At 42.9% G+C, this 20,900-nt stretch overlaps 1 protein-coding gene across 1 annotated transcript in view; it reads left to right on the top strand.

Moving 5' to 3' along the window:
- The window catches only part of CYFIP1 (cytoplasmic FMR1 interacting protein 1), a 108,737-nt gene that overhangs the window by 49,703 nt on the left and 38,134 nt on the right, over positions 1-20,900 (top strand). The window contains 9 exon segments of the mRNA XM_019968645.2: positions 2,916-3,033; positions 8,352-8,474; positions 9,344-9,469; positions 15,412-15,578; positions 16,874-17,021; positions 17,740-17,939; positions 17,941-18,263; positions 19,181-19,337; positions 20,717-20,813. Coding sequence (XP_019824204.2) covers positions 2,916-3,033; positions 8,352-8,474; positions 9,344-9,469; positions 15,412-15,578; positions 16,874-17,021; positions 17,740-17,939; positions 17,941-18,263; positions 19,181-19,337; positions 20,717-20,813 — 1,459 coding nt within the window.

Below are 20,900 nucleotides of genomic sequence, written 5' to 3'. Positions count from 1 at the left end.
GTTGGCTTAAAGCTCAACATTCAAAAAACAAAGATCATGGCATCTGGTCCCATCACTTCATAGGAAATAGATGGGGAAACAGTGGAAACAGTGTCAGACTTTATTTTTCTGGGCTCCAAAATCACTACAGATGGTGACTGCAGCCATGAAATTAAAAGACATTTACTCCTTGGAAAGCAAGTTATGACCAACCTAGATAGCATATTCAAAAGCAGAGACATTACTTTGCCAACAAAGGTTCGTCTAGTCAAGGCTATGGTTTTTCCAGTGGTCATGTATGGATGTGAGAGTTGGAATGTGAAGAAGGCTGAGTGCCGAAGAATTGATGCTTTTGAACTGGGGTGTTGGAGAAGACTCTTGAGAGTCCCTTGGACTGCAAGGAGATCCAACCAGTCCATTCTGAAGGAGATTAGCCCTGGGATTTCTTTGGAAGGAATGATGCTAAGCTGAAACTCCAGTACTTTGGCCACCTCATGCGAAGAGTCGACTCATTGGAAAAGACTCTGATGGTGGGAGGGATTGGGAGCAAGAGGAAAAGGGGACGACAGAGGATGAGATGGCTGGATGGCATCACTGACTCGATGGACATGAGTCTCAGTGAACTCCGGGAGTTGGTGATGGACAGAGATGCCTGGCGTGCTGCGATTCATGGGGTCACAAAGAGTCGGACATGACTGAGCAACTGATCTGATCTGAATAGATAGGGTCTACTGTTTTGGTCAGCACAGATATAGAACTTTTTCATCATCCCAAAGAGTTCTGTTAGACAGTGTTGGTCACATATATGGAAGTATAAAATTGTCTGGGTGCTGATAAAAGCTGAACAACCAGTCTGCTGGGAAGGGGCTGGATGTTTGTATGCAACTTACAGAGGTTATAGAACTATCACCCGAGGGTCAGAACCTGACCAGGCTTATTTTTGCAAGGTCTTAGTTGTTGAGAATGGTCTTTACATTTTTAAAGAGGTGGTTTTTTGTTTTTGTTTTTTTTTCTTAAGATAATGGCTCTACGGCTGATGTGACAGAGGCAGTGTAGCCTCCAAATTTTAAAGTGCTTACTTTCTGGGCCTGTGCTAAGACAGTTGACCAATCCCTGTTATAAAGAATCTGCAGCTTATGGTTACAAGTGATAGTAAATACGTAATTCTTTTTAATGCACCTTTCACATAGTCACTTGAGTCTCATAGGATGCTTCTGTTGACTTTTGCCAGATCCATGGTCTCCATTCAGCCATGGTTTTGAAAAATACAGTTGTACCTCAATCTGGCTACTCAGAGGTTAGCAGTCTTTTTCTGTGAAGGCCAATTTATAAACATATTATGTCTTTCTAGCCACATATGTCACATATTCTTATTTTTTACTTTTTTTTTTAATTACTCTTTAAATCTGTAAAAACCATTTATGTGGCTCGGGGGCACATAAAAACTGGTCACGTTGGGTCTGTGCTGTATGCAGCTTGCCAGCCTCTGTGCCAGCTTATTTCCTAATACATCTGTCATTAAATCTGATATGTGATGACCTTCCTCAAAATCACATTCACTAAACTGAACCCTCTCTTCATTTCAGCATCGACTTGAGCTCTGATTGGAGGGTGTACTGATTTCCATGGTATAAATAGAAATGCCTAAATACAAGTTAGCAGCGTACACCTCCTGCTGTAACAAACTCAATCATCTGTATAGCATAAGTAATGGTGAAATCAATAAAAGAGTCAGGAAGCAAGGAGTTTTGCATACTTTGTTTTTAGTGTAAGTGTAAAGTCACTAAAAGTCACAGGGATTTGTGTAAGTCATTGGCCATTATTACCAGTTAATTTCTGTGTTTCATAGCCACTGAGGCAGATGCCTAAACCTGTAGCAGTCAGCTCTAAGAGCTCAGCCCAGCAGTCTAGTACCTGTGTCTGGCCCCTGGGGGTTGGTGCAAGTGGCAGATGTTGGCATCTGGCTCTTGTGCCAGCTTATTTCCTAACACATCTGCCATTAAATCTGGTAACACATATGCCTCTCCTGAGGGGGACATGCTGTCTGGGGCCTGCAGGGAAGGCCAGTGTGTTGAGAGTGGACCCTGGTGCAGGGCCTGGCCTTGTGTGCCTGCTGTAGACTCAAGGAGCTGCCTTGGCCAGTGCCTCTGTGATCATCATGCCATCTTATAGTGGAATCAAAGTTAAAAGTGATGCTGCTTGAGATAGTGTACTGATCATCTTGAAAATTGGTAATCTGCATCCTTTCCTTCTGGCAAAGGGGCGAACTTGTTAGAAACATGGTGCAAGTTGGTGCTGAATGTGAGGATACCAAGGGAACTGCTCTGAGCCCGAAGACCCATGCTTTCTGCCCAAGAATGCCAACAGATTTAATCCTTTTTTTTTTCCAATTTACGTTTTGATACCCTTTTTCCCCACTCTCTTGACTATATCTGTTTGCTGCTGAAATGGCGTGTTGTACACGTAGTTAGTTATGGCAACACTGTCTAATTTCCAAGTTATGTCAGTTTCAACTCTCCCATCAAAGATAACTTTTTTCCTGAGTCTTTGGCGGACTTGTTTTGTACTATAGTTTATATTTTCACATGTGAATAATAAGGAAATACTAGTTCCTTCCAACTGTGCAGTAATGTGTCAAGGGGCTCTGGAAAGGTTATGCAGTATCTTGAATCCAGCAACTCTCAGCTTTGTGGAAAGTAGTTTACTGATTAAGGAGAAATTAACAGTTCCTTTTCTAGAATACAGATATGAGAAGGTAGACACAGACCCGACACGGAGCTGAGGCAGACCCAGCTGTTACCATGCAGAGAATGCCACATTTGCTCTGCACCTCGACCTCGGCTGCAGTGGGCCTGCTGGGCTGGGAGTGGGCCTGCCTTGCACGTATGCTTGGCCAGGTGTCCCTCAGGTCATGCACGTTTCCCCTTTACCCCCAGATGGACCTGCACGTCCTCCAGCAGCAGCCCACAGTACAACATCTGCGAGCAGATGGTCCAGATTCGGGAGGACCATATGCGCTTCATCTCGGAGCTGGCACGCTACAGCAATAGCGAGGTGAGTGGCTTCTGCCTGCAGTGCACACCTGGCAACACCATGTCTGATGTGGTCCTTGTATTCTCTGCACCCAAATTTACTTTGAATTTTACACCCTTCATTTACTTTGAGAAGCATAGTTTAAGTACTGTGTACTTAACAAGCTCTCATTATAACGGATGAGGCAGTGCAGATATGATATAATGGAGTTTGTTTAGATCTGTTCCGCTGTACAAAAAGCATCTTCTTTTTTTTGGGAAAAATATTAGCAGTGATCCCCAAAAAATGACTGAGTTGAGACCATGAATTAAGTGCATTTCTAGTCTAGTTCCATTGTTCCAAACTGCTAGGAGAAAGGAGAGGAGAGTAGAAGACATCAGGAGCAGAAGGGGTGGTTTTGACTTGTGCCCTTTCCTGTCTAGAGGGAGGAAGTACAAGAGCTTCCAAGTTGATGGGAAGATACATCAAGTGCCCAGAAAAAGGCCTGAAGAAGGGTGTAGGAGGTAGTGCTCTCTCTTGGGCCACGGGCCTTGTTACTTCCTTCTGGCTTTGCAGCTGGGTTTTCTGTGTCCTTGTTTGGGCCAGTCACATTGCCCATACCTGCTGCGTGCCTGGCTCCAAGCCAGCGTTACTCACATGGGGTCGGTGGGTCAGGGGTCTAAGAGAGGAAAAGCAGCAATGGGAGGGTCATTTCTCACATCCTAGACTTTCATGCATTGGAGAAGGAAATGGCAACCCAGTCCAGTGTTCTTGCCTGGAGAATCCCAGGGATGGGGGAGCCTGGTGGGCTGCCGTCTATGGGGTTGCACAGAGTCGGACACGACTGAAGCGACTTAGCAGCAGCAGCAGCAGACGAGACACCAAGGTCAGGGTCAGAGCAGTGGTCAGTGGCATGGATGGGTGCTGGAAATGGTCTAGAGGGACCTAGGGACTTGGGGCAACATATATAGGTCTGGTTTTTGAGGTTGTAGTACCTTGGGGTTCCCAGGAGGACCATTACATTTGGAGGAAGAACTCCGTGCGCTGTTCTGCCCATTGCAGACAATGAGCACTGCATCTCTCAGCCACAAGCACTAGTCAGTATGTAACCAAAATGACTGAAAGAGAGCCCAAACCCCCAGGGCCTGTTACCTCCTTGCAGACCACAGGTGGGTGGCCGACCGAGTAGAGACGGGGGCCAGCCCCCTGGACTTCTTCATGTAGTTGTAAACTGAGTTCATGAGGAGCTTTCAAACAGCACGGAGAGCTAATGTCTGCCTTTCCAAATAGGAGCATTTCACAGCATGCATGGTTCCTGTCTGCCTTCTGAGTTCTGCCATAGTGTCCTTATAATCAGAGAATGGTTTTAATAAGAGAAAAGAGATCTACCTTTGAAAGCTTTGCTCAGTTTATTTTTAAACAGATTTATGAGGACATAATACACATATCAGACAATTCACCCATTTAAATTATACAGTTCAAAGATTTTTAGTATATTTAGTGAGTTGTGTGACTGTCACCGCAGACTTGTTGAACACTGTCAATATCCCCAGAGCAACTCTGCACCCATTAGTAGGCACTCCCCATTCCCCTTCCTTCTGGCACTTGGCAGTCTACTTTCTATCTATGGATTTACCTACTGGAAGGTTCATCCATGTTATAGCCTGTATCAATAATTTTATGGCTTATAATATTTAAAATAATTTTATGTCAGAATAATACTGTGTTGCTTGGACACACCACATTTTGTTGGTTCATTATGAATAATGCTGCTATGAACATCCGTGTACAAGTGTGTGGACGTGAGTTTTCAGTTCTCTTAGGTAGATATCTAGGAATGGAACTGCTGAGTCATATGGCACTCCGTGTTGAACATTTTGAGGAACTGCCAAGCTGTTTTCAAAGCAGCTGCACTATTTTACATTCTTGCCAGCAGTCCATGAGGACTCTGATTTCTCTGCATCCTCGCCAGCCCTTGTTTCTGTTTTTTTTTATTCTAACCATCCTAGTTAATGTGAAGTGGTACCTGGTTGTGGTTTGGATTTATATCCTTAATGGCTAATGAAACTGAGTATTTTTCCATGTACTCATTGGCCAATTTTAAAAAATGTCTCTTGAAGTATTTGCCCATTTTTAAATTGCATTACCTTTTTTTTTTTTTTTTACTATTGAGTTCTTATATTCTGTTATCTGTTATGTGATTTTCATATATTTTCTTCTGTTCTTTTGGAGTTCTATCTCCTGTCTTTTTGCTGTCTCAGTGATGTTCTTTGAAGCACACTTTTTTATTTTTGATGTGGTCCAGTTTGTTTTATTTATTTGCTTTTGGCTGTGCTGGGTCTTCATTGCTGTCCAGGCTTTTTCTCTAGCTGTGGCAGGCGGGGCTTCTTTCAAGTCTGCCACCCTCATTGTGGTGAGCTCCCTTGTTGTGGAGCACAGAAGCCAGGGCACGCAGCTGCAGTAGTTTTGGCACGTGGCTCTGTAGCCGTGGCTCCCAGGCGCTACAGCACAAGCTCAGAAATTATGGTGCACGGGCTTAGTTGCTCTATGGCATGTGGGATCCTCCTGGCCGAGGGATCACACTCCTGTCCCCTGCATTGGCAGGCAGACTCCTTAGTGCTGAGCCACCAGGAAAGCCCTGGTGTAGTCCACTTTTATCTATTTTTTCTTTGGTTGTTTGTGCTTTTGGTCATAATGAAGACACCGTTGCCTAACCCAAGTCACAAAGATTTACCTCTTGTTTTCTTCTAAGAGTTTTGTAAAAGTTTTAGCTCTTATATTTAGGTCTATGATCCATTTTAAGTTACTTTTTAAATATGATATAATTTAAGGGTTCAAGTTCATTCTTTTGTATGTGGATATCCAGTTTTGCCAGTATGGTTTTTTAAAGACTATTCTTTCTCCACTGAAGGCACCTTCATCAAAAATCAATTGACTGTACCACTTCTGTGTTCATTGCAACATTATTTATGATACTCAAACCAAAGAAACAGCCTAAGTGTCTACAGATAAATGAATGAATAAAGAAAATGTGATATATATTACACAATGGAACATTATTCAGTCATACAAAATAAGGAAATCCTGCCATTTGTGACAACATAGATGGCCCTTAAGGGGATTACACTAAGTGAATAAGTCAGACAGAAAAATACTGTATGATATCACTTTTATGTGGCATCTGAAAAACTAAACTCATGAATACAAAGAACAGATTGGTGGTTGCCTGAGGCAAGAGGTAAAAGAAGTGAGAAAAGACGGCCAAAAGGTACAAACTTTCAGTTATAAGATAAATAATTTCTGGGGCTGTAATATGCAGCATGGTGACTCTAGTTAAATAGTACGGTATTATATATTTGAAAGTTCCTTGGAGAGTAAATCCTGAAAGTTCTCATCACAGGGAAAAAAAAATTGTAACTGTGAGTTGGTAGATGTTAACTTACTGTGTAGTCATTTCACAGGATATGCACTTGTCTCAGTTGCTTAATCATGTCTGACTTTTTGTGACCCCATGGACTGTAGTCCATTGGGTTCCTCTGTCCATGGAATTCTCCAGGCAAGAATACTGGAATGGGTTTCCATGCCATCGAACCCAGGTCCTCTGCATTGTAGGTGGATGCTAATATCTCAATAATTAGGTGGAGGAGAATCAATTGATTATAATCCTGAGGCTTCATTTTTGGACTCTGAGTTCTGTACCATTGACCTTTATGTCTGTCCTTATGCCAGTACCACACTTGCTTCTTTTAATTGAAGTATAGTTGATTTACAATGCTGTGCCAATCTCTGCTGTACTGCAAAGTGACTCAGTTATACACATATAGACATTCCTTTTTTAATATTCTTTTCCATTATGGTTTATTACTTGATGTTGAATATAGTTCCCTGTGCTATACAGTAGGACCTTGTTGTTTATCCATCCTATAAATAATAGTTTACACGTGCTAATCCCAAACTCCCAGGCCCACCCACCTCCCGCTTGGGCCATCACAGATCTGTTCTCTGTGTCTGAGAGCCTGTTTCTGTTTTGTAGATAGGTTTATTTGTGCCGTATTTTAGATTCCACATATAAGTGTATCATATGGTGTTTGTCTTTCTCTGTTTGACTTAATTCACTAGTATGATAACCTCTAGTTGCATCATGTTGATGCAAATGGCATTGTGTTCTTTTTTATGGCTGAGTAGTATAATTGTATGTTTTAGCTGTTGTGAATACTGCTGCTGTGAACATAGGAGTACATGTATCTTTTTTTTGCCATGCAGCGAGGCATGTGGGATCTTCCCTGATCAGGGATTATACCTGTGCCGCCTGCATTGAAAGTGCGGACTCTCAACCACTGGACTTCCAGGGAAGTACCCTGCATGTATCTTTTTGAATTACAGTTTTGTCCAAGTATATGCCCAGGAGTGGGATTGCTAGATCGTTTGGAAATCTATTTTTAGTTTTTTTAAGGAATCTCCATACTGTTTGCCATAGTCACTGCACCAACTTACATTCCCACCAACAGTGTAGGAGGGTTCCATTTTTATTATTTGTGTTTTAGTTCTCCATTACATAAATTTTCAAGCACACAAATGAAGAGACCAGTCCTGACTCCTCAGATGCCACACGAGGCTTCATCACCTACCCCTTTTCAGTTACTCCTCCAGGTTAGCATGAAGCAATTGCAAAATAACATAGCACTCCCTCTGAATATATTCCCCACGCGTCTCTAATAAATAAAGAACCCTCTTAAAACATAACCATAATTCCATCACACCTAAACAGCCAAGTATGTATTCCTCAACAGTAAACAGCTGGTCTTTGTTCACATTTACCCTATTTGCTCATTATCAGCAATGATTTATTTTTCCAGGTTTTTGTGCCCCAGTCTCCAAATAAGTTGTATAAGCTGCAGTTGGTTGACATGAACATCCCCCTTCTCATGCCTATGTCCGCCCTCACTTTCTGTGCCGTCATTTGCCATGACCTCTTTCCCCTGTGTGTCCTGTACACTGCCAGATTAGAGGCCCCGGCAAACACAGCTCCCGTTCTCCAGGCCCACTTGGTCCCTGGGCAGCCATGCTGAGGTCTGCTGAGGGGTCCAGCTGATTGTCTGGGATACGGACAGCTGCATCCACTGTCTTGAGGCATGACTAGGGCTCAGCCTGGTGGTCCTCAGCTCCTTGCTACTTCCAGAGCTGGATTCCTTTGCTCTGTGTATCAGTTGTTAAAATAATTAATTCCCTAGCACAACTAAAGTAATAGCTAGTTTTTTAGAACTACTTTTGCCAGTGTACATTTGGAGTAGGCTCCTAGAATGGGTTTGATAAGTGGTTTCCTGGACACTGGTGACCTCTTAATGCTCTATTATCTCTAGGTGGTCACAGGCTCAGGCCGCCAGGAGGCTCAGAAGACGGATGCTGAATACCGGAAGCTCTTTGACTTGGCTCTTCAAGGTCTTCAGCTGCTGTCCCAGTGGAGTGCTCATGTGATGGAAGTGGTGGGCCCTCTCACTTTTATTTGGAAATGCACCCCCTAGTTAATTAGAAGTGCTTTTCTTCCTAAACTTGTGAATAAACCGACTAAACTAGATTTTTTCTGCTTTAACTTTGGCCATTGGATCAAAAACAAATTAGCTTTTTATCTTTGGCACTAGAAATAAGAGTATATATTAATTTAAATGTTTCTAAGATGGCTCAATGTACATTTCATTTACATATATTAGAATTAAAGGTCCTTATCTTTTAAAACACATTGGTAGAATTACATTTGTATTGTTATGATGATTTTTACTTCTCATTTTTTTAAAAACAACACTCTGTATTTCTAGCCATCAGTTTCTTTTGTTTAGGATTAGTAAAGTGGTTTATGATGCATAAAAAGGTTTGGATACTCATAAGTCAGAAGATTTTTCTGTTTCATTGTTTATTTTGCTCAGACAAGGATTTTTATATTTGGATGGGTACTTGATTGTTTGAAAGGCTAATTCTTTTAGAAATGGTGATAAAGTGCTTATAGTCTTAGATATTCCACATAAAATATCCAGACCATTTTACCTGATGTATTTCTTAAGTTTTTGATGTATTACTTGAGACTGAAGTCACATTTCCAGAATGTTTTGCAGTTTTATGGAGATGGACTGTGTGTGCATGCATATGGAGTGTGCGTGTGCACATGTGTGCATGCATTGTGTGTGTGCGTGTGTGCATGCAAGCACTCATGCCTGTGTGTGACTCTCAGACTCCGTGAACAATAGAAGGCTGACCTTTTACCTTTGGTAGCTTTTGGCAGTAGTCCTGTAAGTCAGACCAGCAGGTAAACATTTTGCATTCACTGTGGCTGTCGCCCCTCTTTTTTTGATCATGCCAGTATTCATGGAAACTTGTGCACCCAACGGACAAGTACTCTAACAAGGACTGCCCTGACAATGCTGAGGAGTATGAGCGTGCCACCCGCTACAACTACACCAGTGAGGAGAAGTTTGCCCTGGTGGAGGTACGGCTTGTCTGCTTTCTTCTCCTTCTTTGATTCTGACCTCAAACTGTCTTTGCTTTACAAAGAAAGGCAAAAACATGAATGAACTACTTGTTTTATGCAGTTGCGTCTGTGTAGGGCGGCTCTTTGAATCTGTCACAAATGTCAGAATAGAGATTAAAATAGGTTGTGGGTTCCTGGTCTCTGCATAGACACTCCCCTGAGCCAGATCAGGGCGTGTTCTAGGAAGAGCTTGGGAGCCTCAGCAGCTTTTTGGTGGCACACACAAGAGGAGCGAGTTGAGACCTGGATGTTGGAGGGAGAGGAACCCCACTCACAGCTGTGTGGTCCCCAGCTCTGCATGATGTTCAGGACTCTTGTGATGAGCAGGTCTTAATTTCTGTGCCATCTAGTTTCTGGATGTATGTTTTTTAGCTGTACGTTTCCTACCTTGTTTGAGAAATCTTTGCATACCCCCAAGGTCATGAAGATAGTCTTCTACATTGTCTTCTGGATGTCTTATTCTGCCTTTCACATTTAGGTCCGAAATACCCCCTCCAACCCTCCCAGCTGCTCTGCCTGCCACCTCTGTTGTGCGTCAGGTAACCATACTCAGGCAGGTGTGTTTCTGCTCATGTTCCAATCCATTGGTCAATCTGTCTGTCCTTTCCTAATCCCTCTGTCTTAATTACAGTAGTTAAGTGTGTCTTGTAAAGTACATCTTTCTCTCTTCAAGAATTCTTAGCTGTTCTCACCCTTTGCATTTTCATATACATTTTAGAACCATCTATTTATGTCCCAGTGAATCCTGTTAAAATTTATTATAAGGGTTTGAATAAACCTATAGACCATTTTTGGAAGAATTAACAAATTTATAATATTAGATCTTTCATGAATCTGATATGTCTGTCCATTCCTTAAGATTCTCTAATACCTCTTTTCATCTGTAAAACTGTTGCACATCTTTTGTTGGCTTTATTTTATTTTTTTCTAAATGTTTATCACTGGTGTTTAAAATCAGTTTTTTTTTTCAGTTTTCATTGTATCTACCAACTTGTCTAAACTCAGCTTATTAATTGTAATGAATTGTCCATAGATTATTCTGTATTTTCTACTTATATAATCATATCATCTGGAAATAATGACAGTCTTATTTCTCCCGCTTCTATTTTTTTTTTTAATCAGACTGGGTAGGATTCCTACTCATTAAATAGAAGGAGACTCCAGGCATTTATGTCTTGTTTCCCATCCCAAAGGGAAAGCTCTCAACATTTCGCCATACAACGTATTTGTTATAGGTTCCTTGTAACTACCCTTCCTCAAATCAGGGAAATTGCCTTCTATTCCATATTTGCTAAGAGATTTTATCATGGATAGATGCCAGTTTTATAAAAAAATTTTCATCCATTAAGATAGTTTTATGATTCTTTTATCTATCAGTGTGCTAGATTTATGTTGATAGGGTTTTTTGGATCAGGTTTAATATTAAGCTAGCCTTGCATTCCTGATATAAACTCAACTTGATCATGATATTTTATCCTTTTTATATATTGCAAGATACAGGTTGCTAAGATTTTTATATGGATTTTTGCATTGAAGTTCATGAGTAAGAGTGGCTTTTAATAATACTTTTTTCTTTTAATGTTTGGTTTTAAAACACTTTTAGATTTGCAGAAAAATTGCAAAGATAGTACAGTGGATTCCCATATACCCCATGCCCTTTTTCATTTATTACTAACATCTTATTTTAGTATTGTTATGTTTTAATAAGCCAGTGTAAATACATTATTATTAGCTAAAGACCATGCTTTCTTCACATATCCTCACTTGTTGTATAACACTCTTCCTCTGATCCTAGGATCTCACATCACATGTAGTCATCATGTACCCTTTGATTCTTCTGGGTCATGACACTGTCTCAGACTTTCCTTGTTTGTGATGACCATGACAGTTTTGAGGAGTGCTGGTCTTTAGAATAGCCCTCAACTGGAATTTATCTGATGTGTTTTTCATGATTAGACTGGGGTTGTAGCTTTTGCAAAGGAGGAGCACAGAGCTGAAATGCCATTTTCATAACATCACATCAAAGGCCCATGCTGTCAGTGTTATTGATTCCTCAGTGCTGGTGTTGACCTTGGTTGTTTGGCTGAGCGTGTCCAGGTGTCTCTGTTGTGAGGTTCCCTGCACCAACTACCAATACTCCCTTTCACAGGTGCTTTTAGGGAGGAGGTTGTGCTTAGCCCACACCTTGACAACCTTTCATTCTAATTTTTGGATTCTGGCTTCATGAAATGGTTGATGACACTCCCGTCTTTTCTGTTGTCTGTAGTGGTTTGTGTAAGATATTTTTTCTTTAAATGGTTTCCAGCATTTACTTGTGAAGCTTTTCCTGTATGGGATGGCTTCTGAAACTTTCAGTTTCTTTGTGAGATATAGAAGTATTCAGATTTTCTGTTACTTGTATCAGGTTTGGTAAGTTGTATTTTCAAAGATTTTTCTAAGCATCTTTCTAAATTTTCTTATTTTTGACATAGATTTTTTATGATAAGTTTTCATCTTTTTTGGTAACAGCTTTTTCCCATATACCTACAGTTCACCCATTTAAAGTGTAAAATTCAGTGCTTTGGGGGGATATACTCACAGAATTGTATAATCACAAACAAATTTGGAACATTTTTGTTGTCTCAAAAAGAAACTCATACCCATTAGGAGTCACCTCTCATTTTCCCCTTCCTTTATCCCGTGGCAGCTAACAATCTGCGGTCTGACTCTGTAGATTTGCTTATTCTGGGCATTTCATACAATATGTGATTGTGATTGGTTTCTTTCACTTAATAATATTTTCAAGGTTCCTACATATATCATCAATGTTTCATTCTTTTCCGTGACAAATAATATTCCATTGTATGTATATATCATATTTTATTTATCCATATTAGCTGACAGACACTTGGGTTGTTCTACCTTTTCACTTATGAATAATGCTGCTATGAACTTGTGTGTGTAGGTTTTTGTGTGAACTTGTTTTCCTTCCTTTTGATAATACATCTAGGAGTAGAGTTGCTGGGTCATATGGTATCTCTGCCTTTAACGTTTTGAGAAACTACCAGATAGTTTGCAAAATGGCAACACTTCTTTACATTCCTGCCAACAGTGCATGAGAGTCCACTTTCTCAACTCCTTGCCAGTTGCTGATGTCTGTCTTGATTCTGGCCATCCTACTAGATGTGAAGTAGTGTCTCATTGTGGTTTTGATATGAATTTTTATAACAACTAACGCTGTTGAGCATATTTTCATGTGCTTATTGACAGTTTGTGGGCTCCCCAGGTGGTGCAGTGGTAGAGAATCTGCCAGTGCAGGGGACCTGGGATCGATCCCTGGGTCAGGAAAATCCCCTAGAGGGGGAAATGACAACCCACTCCAGTATTCTTGCCTGGAGAATTCCATGGACAGAGGAGCCGGATGGGCTACAGTCCATGAGGTCGCAAGAGTCTGACACAGTTGAGTGACACAGTTGACAGTTTGTATATTTTTGGAGAATTGTCAGATTCTTTGCCCATTTTTTAATTGAATCATTTGTCTTTTTATTATTGAGTTCTTTATATATTCTAGGTACCAGTTCTTACCAGACATATGATTTGCAGCATTTTCTCCCATTTACTTTTTGCTTTCTTAACGGGATCTTTTGAAGCATAAAAGTCTTTCATTTTAATACAGTTCAGTTTTTCAATTTTTTTCTTTGGTTGCTTGTGCTTTTAGTGTCATATCTTAAGAAATCACCACCTAACCCAAGCCACAAAGATTTGTCTTGTTTATTTTTGTTTGTTTTGTCTTACAGATTTTTAAATGTATATGGTCCATTTTGAGTTAATTTTTTAATGCTGTGAGATAGGGTGTTATATCAGAGGTCCCCAAGACCACCCTTAGCCTAGATTTGCTAGACTAAGCTACATAGAACTAAGTAGCTGTTCTGTTCAAGGTTATGATTTATTATAGAGAAATGACATAGATTAAAATCAACAAAGGGAAAAGACACTGGGTTAAGTCCAGGAGAAGCCAGGTGCAAATTCCAGATGTCCCCCTCCTTATTGGAGCTGCAGGGAATGTGTTTATTTCTCCTGGCAGTGGTGGGTGACCACAGATGCAGAGTGTTGCCAACCAAGGAAGCTCACCTGAGCCTTGGTGTCCAGAGTTTTTATTGAGGGTCAGTTGGCATGTAGCACAATTGCTATAGCACTCAGCTACTCAGACTGTAGACCTAGAAGAAAAACAGCTGTTTCTTATAAATCACATTGTTAGCATAAAATATCTGGTGAAACTGCTATTGAAGTGGCCCAAAGCCTCAGACACATATTCTTCGGGCTGAGTATTCCAGTGGCTTAGAGTCGTTTCCGAGGAGCCAGCCGCAGGCCGACTTCCTGGGAATGTGCCGGGCTTGTTCATCCCAGCCTACTGATATGACCCTTTCCTACACGAGAGTCCGGCTTGATTCTTTTGCGTGAGGATGTCTAGTTGTGCCTCAGTGTTATCTGTCGGGGTCGCAAAGAGTCGGACGTGACAGCGCACGCACGTTTGTTGAAAAGACAGTATTTTCCTGTCGAATTGTTTCACACCCTTGTTGAGAGCAAATTGGTTATAAATATAAGGACTTATTTCTGGACTCTTAATTCTGTTCTGTCAATCTGTATGTTTATCCTGTTCCAATACAGTCTCATAATCTCTTAGTATCTGTGGATTGTGTGGTAATGTCCCCTCTTTATCCATAATGCTTGTCTGTTTTTTTTTCCTTGATCAGTCTTCCTGAATATTTGTTTGTTTATAAAACAGCTTTTTCTTAGTTGATCACTTTCTAGTATATGCTTATTTTCTGTTCCATTAATTTTTGCTTTTAGATATTAATTTCCTTCTACTTTGGGGGGGTTATTTTTATCTTTTTATAAATTAGTGATGAGTATTGTTGTTATTATATTTAGGCCAAAGCTCTAGATTTACCTTTCAGCACACCTTTCCTACATTCCATTGTTTGAATATGTTGTTACTGTTGTTCAGTCACTAAGTCGTGTCTGACTCTTTGCAACCCCATGAATTGTAGCATGCCAGGCTTCTCTGTCCATCACTATCTCCCTGAGTTTCCTCAAACTCATATCATTGAGTCAGTGATGCCATCCAACCATCTCATCCTCTGTCATCCCCTTCTTTTCTTGCCCTCAACTTTTTCCAGCATGAGGGTCTTTTCCAATGAATCAGCTCTTTGCATCAGGTGGCAAAATATTGGAGCTTCAGCATCAGTCCTTCCAGTGAATATACAGGGTTGATTTCCTTTAGGATTAGATTTCCTTTAGATTGCTGTGAGCTTGAATTCAGTTCAACTTCATTTGGAGAATTTGCTTTTTTAAATAGAAAATTTCCCTTTGTTTCCTCATTAGAAAAGCAGCCTGGGTTCATTATATAAATCCTGCAAGCAAACAGAGAAAACAGGCATGTGAAATGAGGGCAGAATCCTGTCTCTGGTACCATCACAAAAATGAACTTTAAGCAGTTCACTGCATTTTCTTCTGACTTTCTATGCAGATCAATTTACTGTGCCATTGTTAACAGATGGGATTTGGGTTACATACTTGTAATTTCTTTTTTCTTTTCCAGATAATAACAAATTTGCTTTCCTGAATCTTTTTCTTTTTTGTTGGAAGTCTTTCAAAGAGAGGTGTACCCTAGTAGATTGAGAGGTGTTTTGAGTCAGTTACCAATGCTCCTGTTAGCTCCAGGCCAAGCAGATATGTCCCTGCCCTCAGGTACTTGTAGTCCGGTGGGGTCAGACCCAGAAACAGGGACAGATGCAGGCGTACAGTAGAAAAACAGAAGGCCGGGGGCGAGGGCCTGTGCTCAGGGGAGGCGGACACCTGGCATGTGCCCGGCTCACCTGCCAGCCTCCACACACTGAAGGTCCTATGTCCTCCTGCAGGTGATCGCCATGATCAAAGGCCTGCAGGTGCTGATGGGCAGGATGGAGAGTGTGTTCAACCATGCCATCCGCCACACTGTCTACGCTGCGCTACAGGACTTCTCCCAGGTCACCCTCAGGGAGCCACTCAGGCAGGCCATCAAGAAGAAGAAGAATGTCATCCAGAGGTCAGCCCTGCTGCACACACCTCCCTACACAATCATCCACAGTGGAAGGATCAGCTTAGGTTTGAACAGCTGTAGAGTTACATTTTTATACATATGCTCAATACACTTATATTCAACCTCCAGACACCTGTTCGGTGAATTTCCTCTAAATGTAATGTAATGGATCCAATTATTAACCTGAACAACCCACAATAAGTCAGATACAAAGATCTATGCAGTCTGGAGACCCAGGAACAAGGGTTTGGTTATCTCAGACCTGGGTGTGTCTCAAAATCTGTGCAACAGTTCTGCTTACCAGGACTGTAGGGACACACAGCTCAGCATCTCATCTCCCGTTTTAAAGTTTATTATCTTCAGTGTTTTTGCTTCTATTCATATGGCCTGTCCTACAAATTAGTTATAAACCTCATATGTATTGCAGAGATCCTACAGCAAACTTAAGCTAGGTTTCTGTTAATGTTTAGCATTTTAGATAAGGTCATCTTTCAGAGACATTTGTATAAAATGAAGCTCAGAGGGGCTTACATGGATAGTACTTTCGTTTTGTTGCTTTATAGGTGATATAATTGTCACCTGGTCTTTTTTTTTTTTTTTTAAACTTTACAATATTGTATTAGTTTTGCCTGGTCTTGTATGACTTTAGCACTAATAAGATCTTATTACACTGTCAGGCTTCCTAGTTTTTGTTCTCTCACCTGGAGGGCTTAGTGAAAATTTTCATGTTTTCACTGAGCCTCAGTATTGCTGCAGGGAGCCCCACTACTACTGTATGGGAAATGTGCATGTAGTCTAGCTCAAAGTGACCAGAGTGGGCATGTGGGTGTGTCTGCCCTGAATGTGGCACCTGTGGGGAACTCTACATGGTGGAGCCCTGTTGGGAGTGGCAGAAGCCAGATGTCCAAATGAGGTGTGGACAGCGTCCCCAGGATTGTGTTGGTGACCATATTCAAATGAGAAAATGGGATAAGTCTCGAGAAGGTTGTTTGAGCTCTGAGTGGATGTTTGGGGTTTGTCTTCTTGCTGCCCTTAGCGTGACTCAATATTTAAGAAATCAAACACCACTTCTGGGCTAATTGATGCAAAATGCAAGCACGTTAGGTTTTCTGAGGGTGGTAACGTCCCCAAGAAAATGGTCTATTTTGAAAGTTTAACGTTGAACTGTCTCATTAGCACATCCTCCCACTGCCCCCAAGGGTGTCAGAGTTGGCTGTGGGTTGTCAGGAGATACTGTGATTGTAAAAGTGCTGAGGATGTCAAGACTTTGTCCTGTCCTAACAACTTGACTGGTGGTTTAGTGTCCTGCAGGCCATCAGGAAGACTGTGTGTGACTGGGAGACAGGGCATGAGCCCTTCAACGACCCAGCCCTGCGGGGCGAGAAGGACCCAAAGAGTGGCTTCGACATTAAAGTGCCGCGGCGCGCTGTAGGACCCTCCAGCACCCAGGTTCTCGTTCCTTGCTCTACTGAGTAGGGTGACCGTGAGCTGGGGAGGTGGTGGGAGGCTGGGAGTGAAACGACCTCACCGTGGCCAAGTACAGTCTGGGTCTTTTTTGCTCCTTTATTGCTTGTCCAAGCGAATCTAGGGTATAGACACCCCATGATTCCCAGGTTTGGTCATTTGCATGCAGAACTTAATTTGACTGCATCAACTCCTATTCCCAAAATGTGGGTGAAAGTCTATGTGTCCATATTTACACTGTGTTTCCTGGTGTTTAAATGTGTGGTTATACTTTTTATGTAGGGTCTCAAAAATGATTATTCCTAAAGATAAAATTTTTGGAAATTTGAAAACATAGCTTTGCTATATCCCTGGTCTTCAGCTTTCACTGCTGGTCTTTCTCCTGGCACACTCAGCTCCCTCCTGCCCCTTCAAGCAGCTTTCCTCTGATCCTCACATCTGATTTAATTGCCCTCTGCTTTTTCCCCTCCTGTCTGGAACTTTGTTCTCGTCAGCTCTGTGCTGTGGGCTTTTTGAATCTCTTCTGTCAGCCTTTCAGAGAATTGCCAGCAGAGCGTGTTGCTGGCTCTGTATAAAATCTTGGGGTACTTGGGCGGAGGGTGAGGGTGCCGTCCGGGGCCTGTCCCTCCCGTCTGCCAGCGTGCACATCCCTGCTCATCCGCGTGCCCCCGTGACTAACGCTCTCCTGTCTGTCCGTGTTTAGCTGTACCTGGTGCGCACCATGGTGGAGTCCTTGAGCTCTGCCGAGCTGCTCAGGCAGCTCAAGTCTGTGGGCGCGGAAAGACTCTTGCATGTGGTTAACGCGTTTCTGAGGCAGTCCTACGTCTATCCGCCCCTTTTAACCTTTGGTGGTAAGACATCATTTGTTTTTCTTGTTGACGTTTATGACATGAGGGTCTGCTCTGAGTTCTTTGTCCCAAGCAGCAACGACTTGGCCGTGTGGATTGGTGCTGCCCTTGCAAGGAGCCAGCGCAGTGTCAGTGGGCAGCCCTTCTCGTGGTTTATCTGTGTTTGTTGTAACTAATGTGCCATGTATATTTTCTCCCCTACAAATGTTTCCTTGGATAATACAGCTTTACATGGTGAGAACCATGCTAGAGTCCCTCATTGCAGACAAAAGTGGTTCCAAGAAAACCTTGAGAAGTAGCCTTGAGGGGCCCACCATATTGGACATAGAAAAGTTTCATCGAGAGTCATTCTTCTACACCCACTTGATAAATTTCAGTGGTAAGACCTACTGCTGACCAGTGTCTGCTCCAGCATATTCTAACACCACTAACAATGTCTAGAAAGCTCCTGCCTGGCTGGCTGCCCCTGCTGTGGTCCCTTCGTCCTCTCAGGCAGTGACACATGTTGTAACCCTCGTGGCATTTCCTCGCCTGTTGCTTTAAATGCATGGCTGGCCAGGGACTTCCTCCATGTGGCATGGCCCTTAGAAGGGTGAGGCCCATCGGGCTGGGGCTGGCCCAGTGACCTGGATACAAAGTCTTTGTAACCTACACTGGGTCAGCAACTCAGGCCGGTGTAACTGTCACCTGGCTTCAGATCCAGGTGGTGATAAATGCCAGAAACCACTCCCAGGCTAAGTGTAGAAAGTAGCGGGTGAGCTGAGGTGCATACTGCACATGCCATCCTGGGGTGACCATGTGCATGTGGGTGCCCTTGGTCTTCATGGAGCTGTACATGTTTATTTCTGTGCTGTAGCCGTGATTCAGGGTACAAAGCCTCTATCTTGGCTGCAAGTGCTATAGGTTTATAGTAATCGTTAGGCTTTTCTTTTTCTCTTCATAAAAGGACGGAAACATTTTTTTCCAATCTGTTTTGCATTAGATAGACATGTACTAAGTATGAATACAGTACTGTGTCTGTATCCCAAGTAAACTGTCAGAAGGTGCACAGTGTTAACCATGTCCTGTTGATGGGTGTTGCTGGGCTTGTGGTGCTGGACGCTGACTCTCCTGTTGGTGAATGAGAATCAGCACATCCAAGTGGCTTTGTCTATGGCCACACTGTGTGCAAGGCACATACTCATGTCCACTCGCCAAGGCCCAGGGCTGAAAGCCTGGCACGTGCCCCCTTGCCTCGCCCTGTGGAGTCCTTTCTGGTTACAGAAGATTAATGTGGTGTCTTTTGAATCCCTTAAGAGACGCTCCAGCAGTGCTGTGACCTTTCGCAGTTGTGGTTCCGAGAGTTCTTTCTGGAGTTGACAATGGGCAGAAGAATTCAATTCCCTATTGAGATGTCCATGCCCTGGATCCTGACAGACCATATCTTGGAAACCAAAGAAGCGTCAATGATGGAGTAAGTGTTCTGGAGGCCTGTCCCAGCCTCCTGTCCATAATGTTTATAGTCCTTGGTGGTGTTTGGGAGGTGGAGGAGGGGCCGATTGTTCTCATTGCTTCATTTGAAGTCATGATTCTTGGGGTGAGACTTCAGAGATCAATACAAGGAACAGGTGTCTTGGCTTTGGATTGAAATCTGGTGCCCAAGCAGTAAAACTGATGAATAAGTTCTCTGTGTCCAGGTGCCTGCAAGGTCCTGGGAACTTGGCAAGGGGAGAGGTAGCCTGACCTCTAGTGTGGCATGGCCTCAGACCCAGATGGATTTGGGAGAGGAAGTGTTTAGTGTGAGGCTCAGGGTCAGGGCTGGGGGTCAGAGACTATGAAGGGGTCAGAAAATACGAAATCCATGGAGGGAAAGTAACTGCAAACAGGGTCTCGTGTGGTGAGCAGATGGGGTCCCCACCTGGCCGTCCTCCCTGTCCTCCTGGCCTGTGCACACCAGGAGAGCAGCCTTCCCTCCCTCTGCAGCAGCAGTGGCATCCACAGCGTGAGGTCTTGATGAACCTGTGTGCTCTCTGAGGGCTGCGTTGGGCCTGCTGCTCATGTGCCTCAAGCTCTCAATGAGACCTTACCTCTGCAGACTGCTGCTGCTGCTACTGCTGCTAAGTCGCTTCAGTCGTGTCCGACCCTGTGCGACCCCATAGACAGCAGCCCACCAGGCTCCCCCGTCCCTGGGATTCTCAAGGCAGGAATACTGGAGTGGGTTACCATTTCCTTCTCCAATGCATGAAAGTGAAAAGTGAAAGTGAAGTCGCTCAGTTGTGTCTGACTCTTTGCGAACCCATGGACTGCAGCCTGCCAGGCTCCTCCGTCCATGGGATTTTCCAGGCAAGAGTACTGGAGTGGGTTGCCATTGCCTTCTCCAGAGTGCTAGCTACCACCTTTTATCCAGGGTCAGAGGGGCTTTGGCCACACCAGATTTGCTCTTGGTACGTTATGGGGCCCGGGACCTTTGTATGTTTTTCTTATTAGGTCAGACAGTTTATTCTTAAAAATAAGAAAGTGACTCATTCTTGTGGTTATTAAAAAATTGCAAATTGGCATGAAAATCTTTAAAACGTGGTAAGTGAGAAGATGAAGTTGCAGGAGGCTGTCATGGACCTCCCAGGTGCCCTGGGAGTTGACTGAACCATGCGTATCCTGCCAAAAGCCCAGCCTGCCTGCTGGGGCTGTTTTGTCAGGGCACTCACAGGAACCAAATTTGGCATTTGAAGTAAGAAATTATTTTTCCTCATGAGAAAGGAGAACAGTGAGTGTTACATTGCTGGTGGAGGGGAGGGTGTGAAAGCCAAGAAAGCCCGTGTGGGCAGCCGGGCTGACCTGTCTCCCCTTCTGCAGGTACGTCCTCTATTCACTGGACCTATACAATGATAGCGCCCACTACGCCCTCACCAGGTTCAACAAGCAGTTTCTCTATGATGAAATTGAGGCGGAGGTAAGGGCCCAGGCACTTTTAGCAGACTTTCTTTAATTTCCCTTTTCCTCTGAATATTAGAGGAAGCAAACTTTTCTTTTTAATACA

The sequence above is a fragment of the Bos indicus genome, chromosome 2 (assembly GCF_029378745.1).
Source record: "Bos indicus isolate NIAB-ARS_2022 breed Sahiwal x Tharparkar chromosome 2, NIAB-ARS_B.indTharparkar_mat_pri_1.0, whole genome shotgun sequence".
In the NCBI taxonomy this organism is placed as follows: Eukaryota; Metazoa; Chordata; class Mammalia; order Artiodactyla; family Bovidae; genus Bos; species Bos indicus.
The sequence above is the reverse complement of the archived record's forward strand: the minus strand, read 5'-3'. Positions and strand labels throughout refer to the sequence as shown.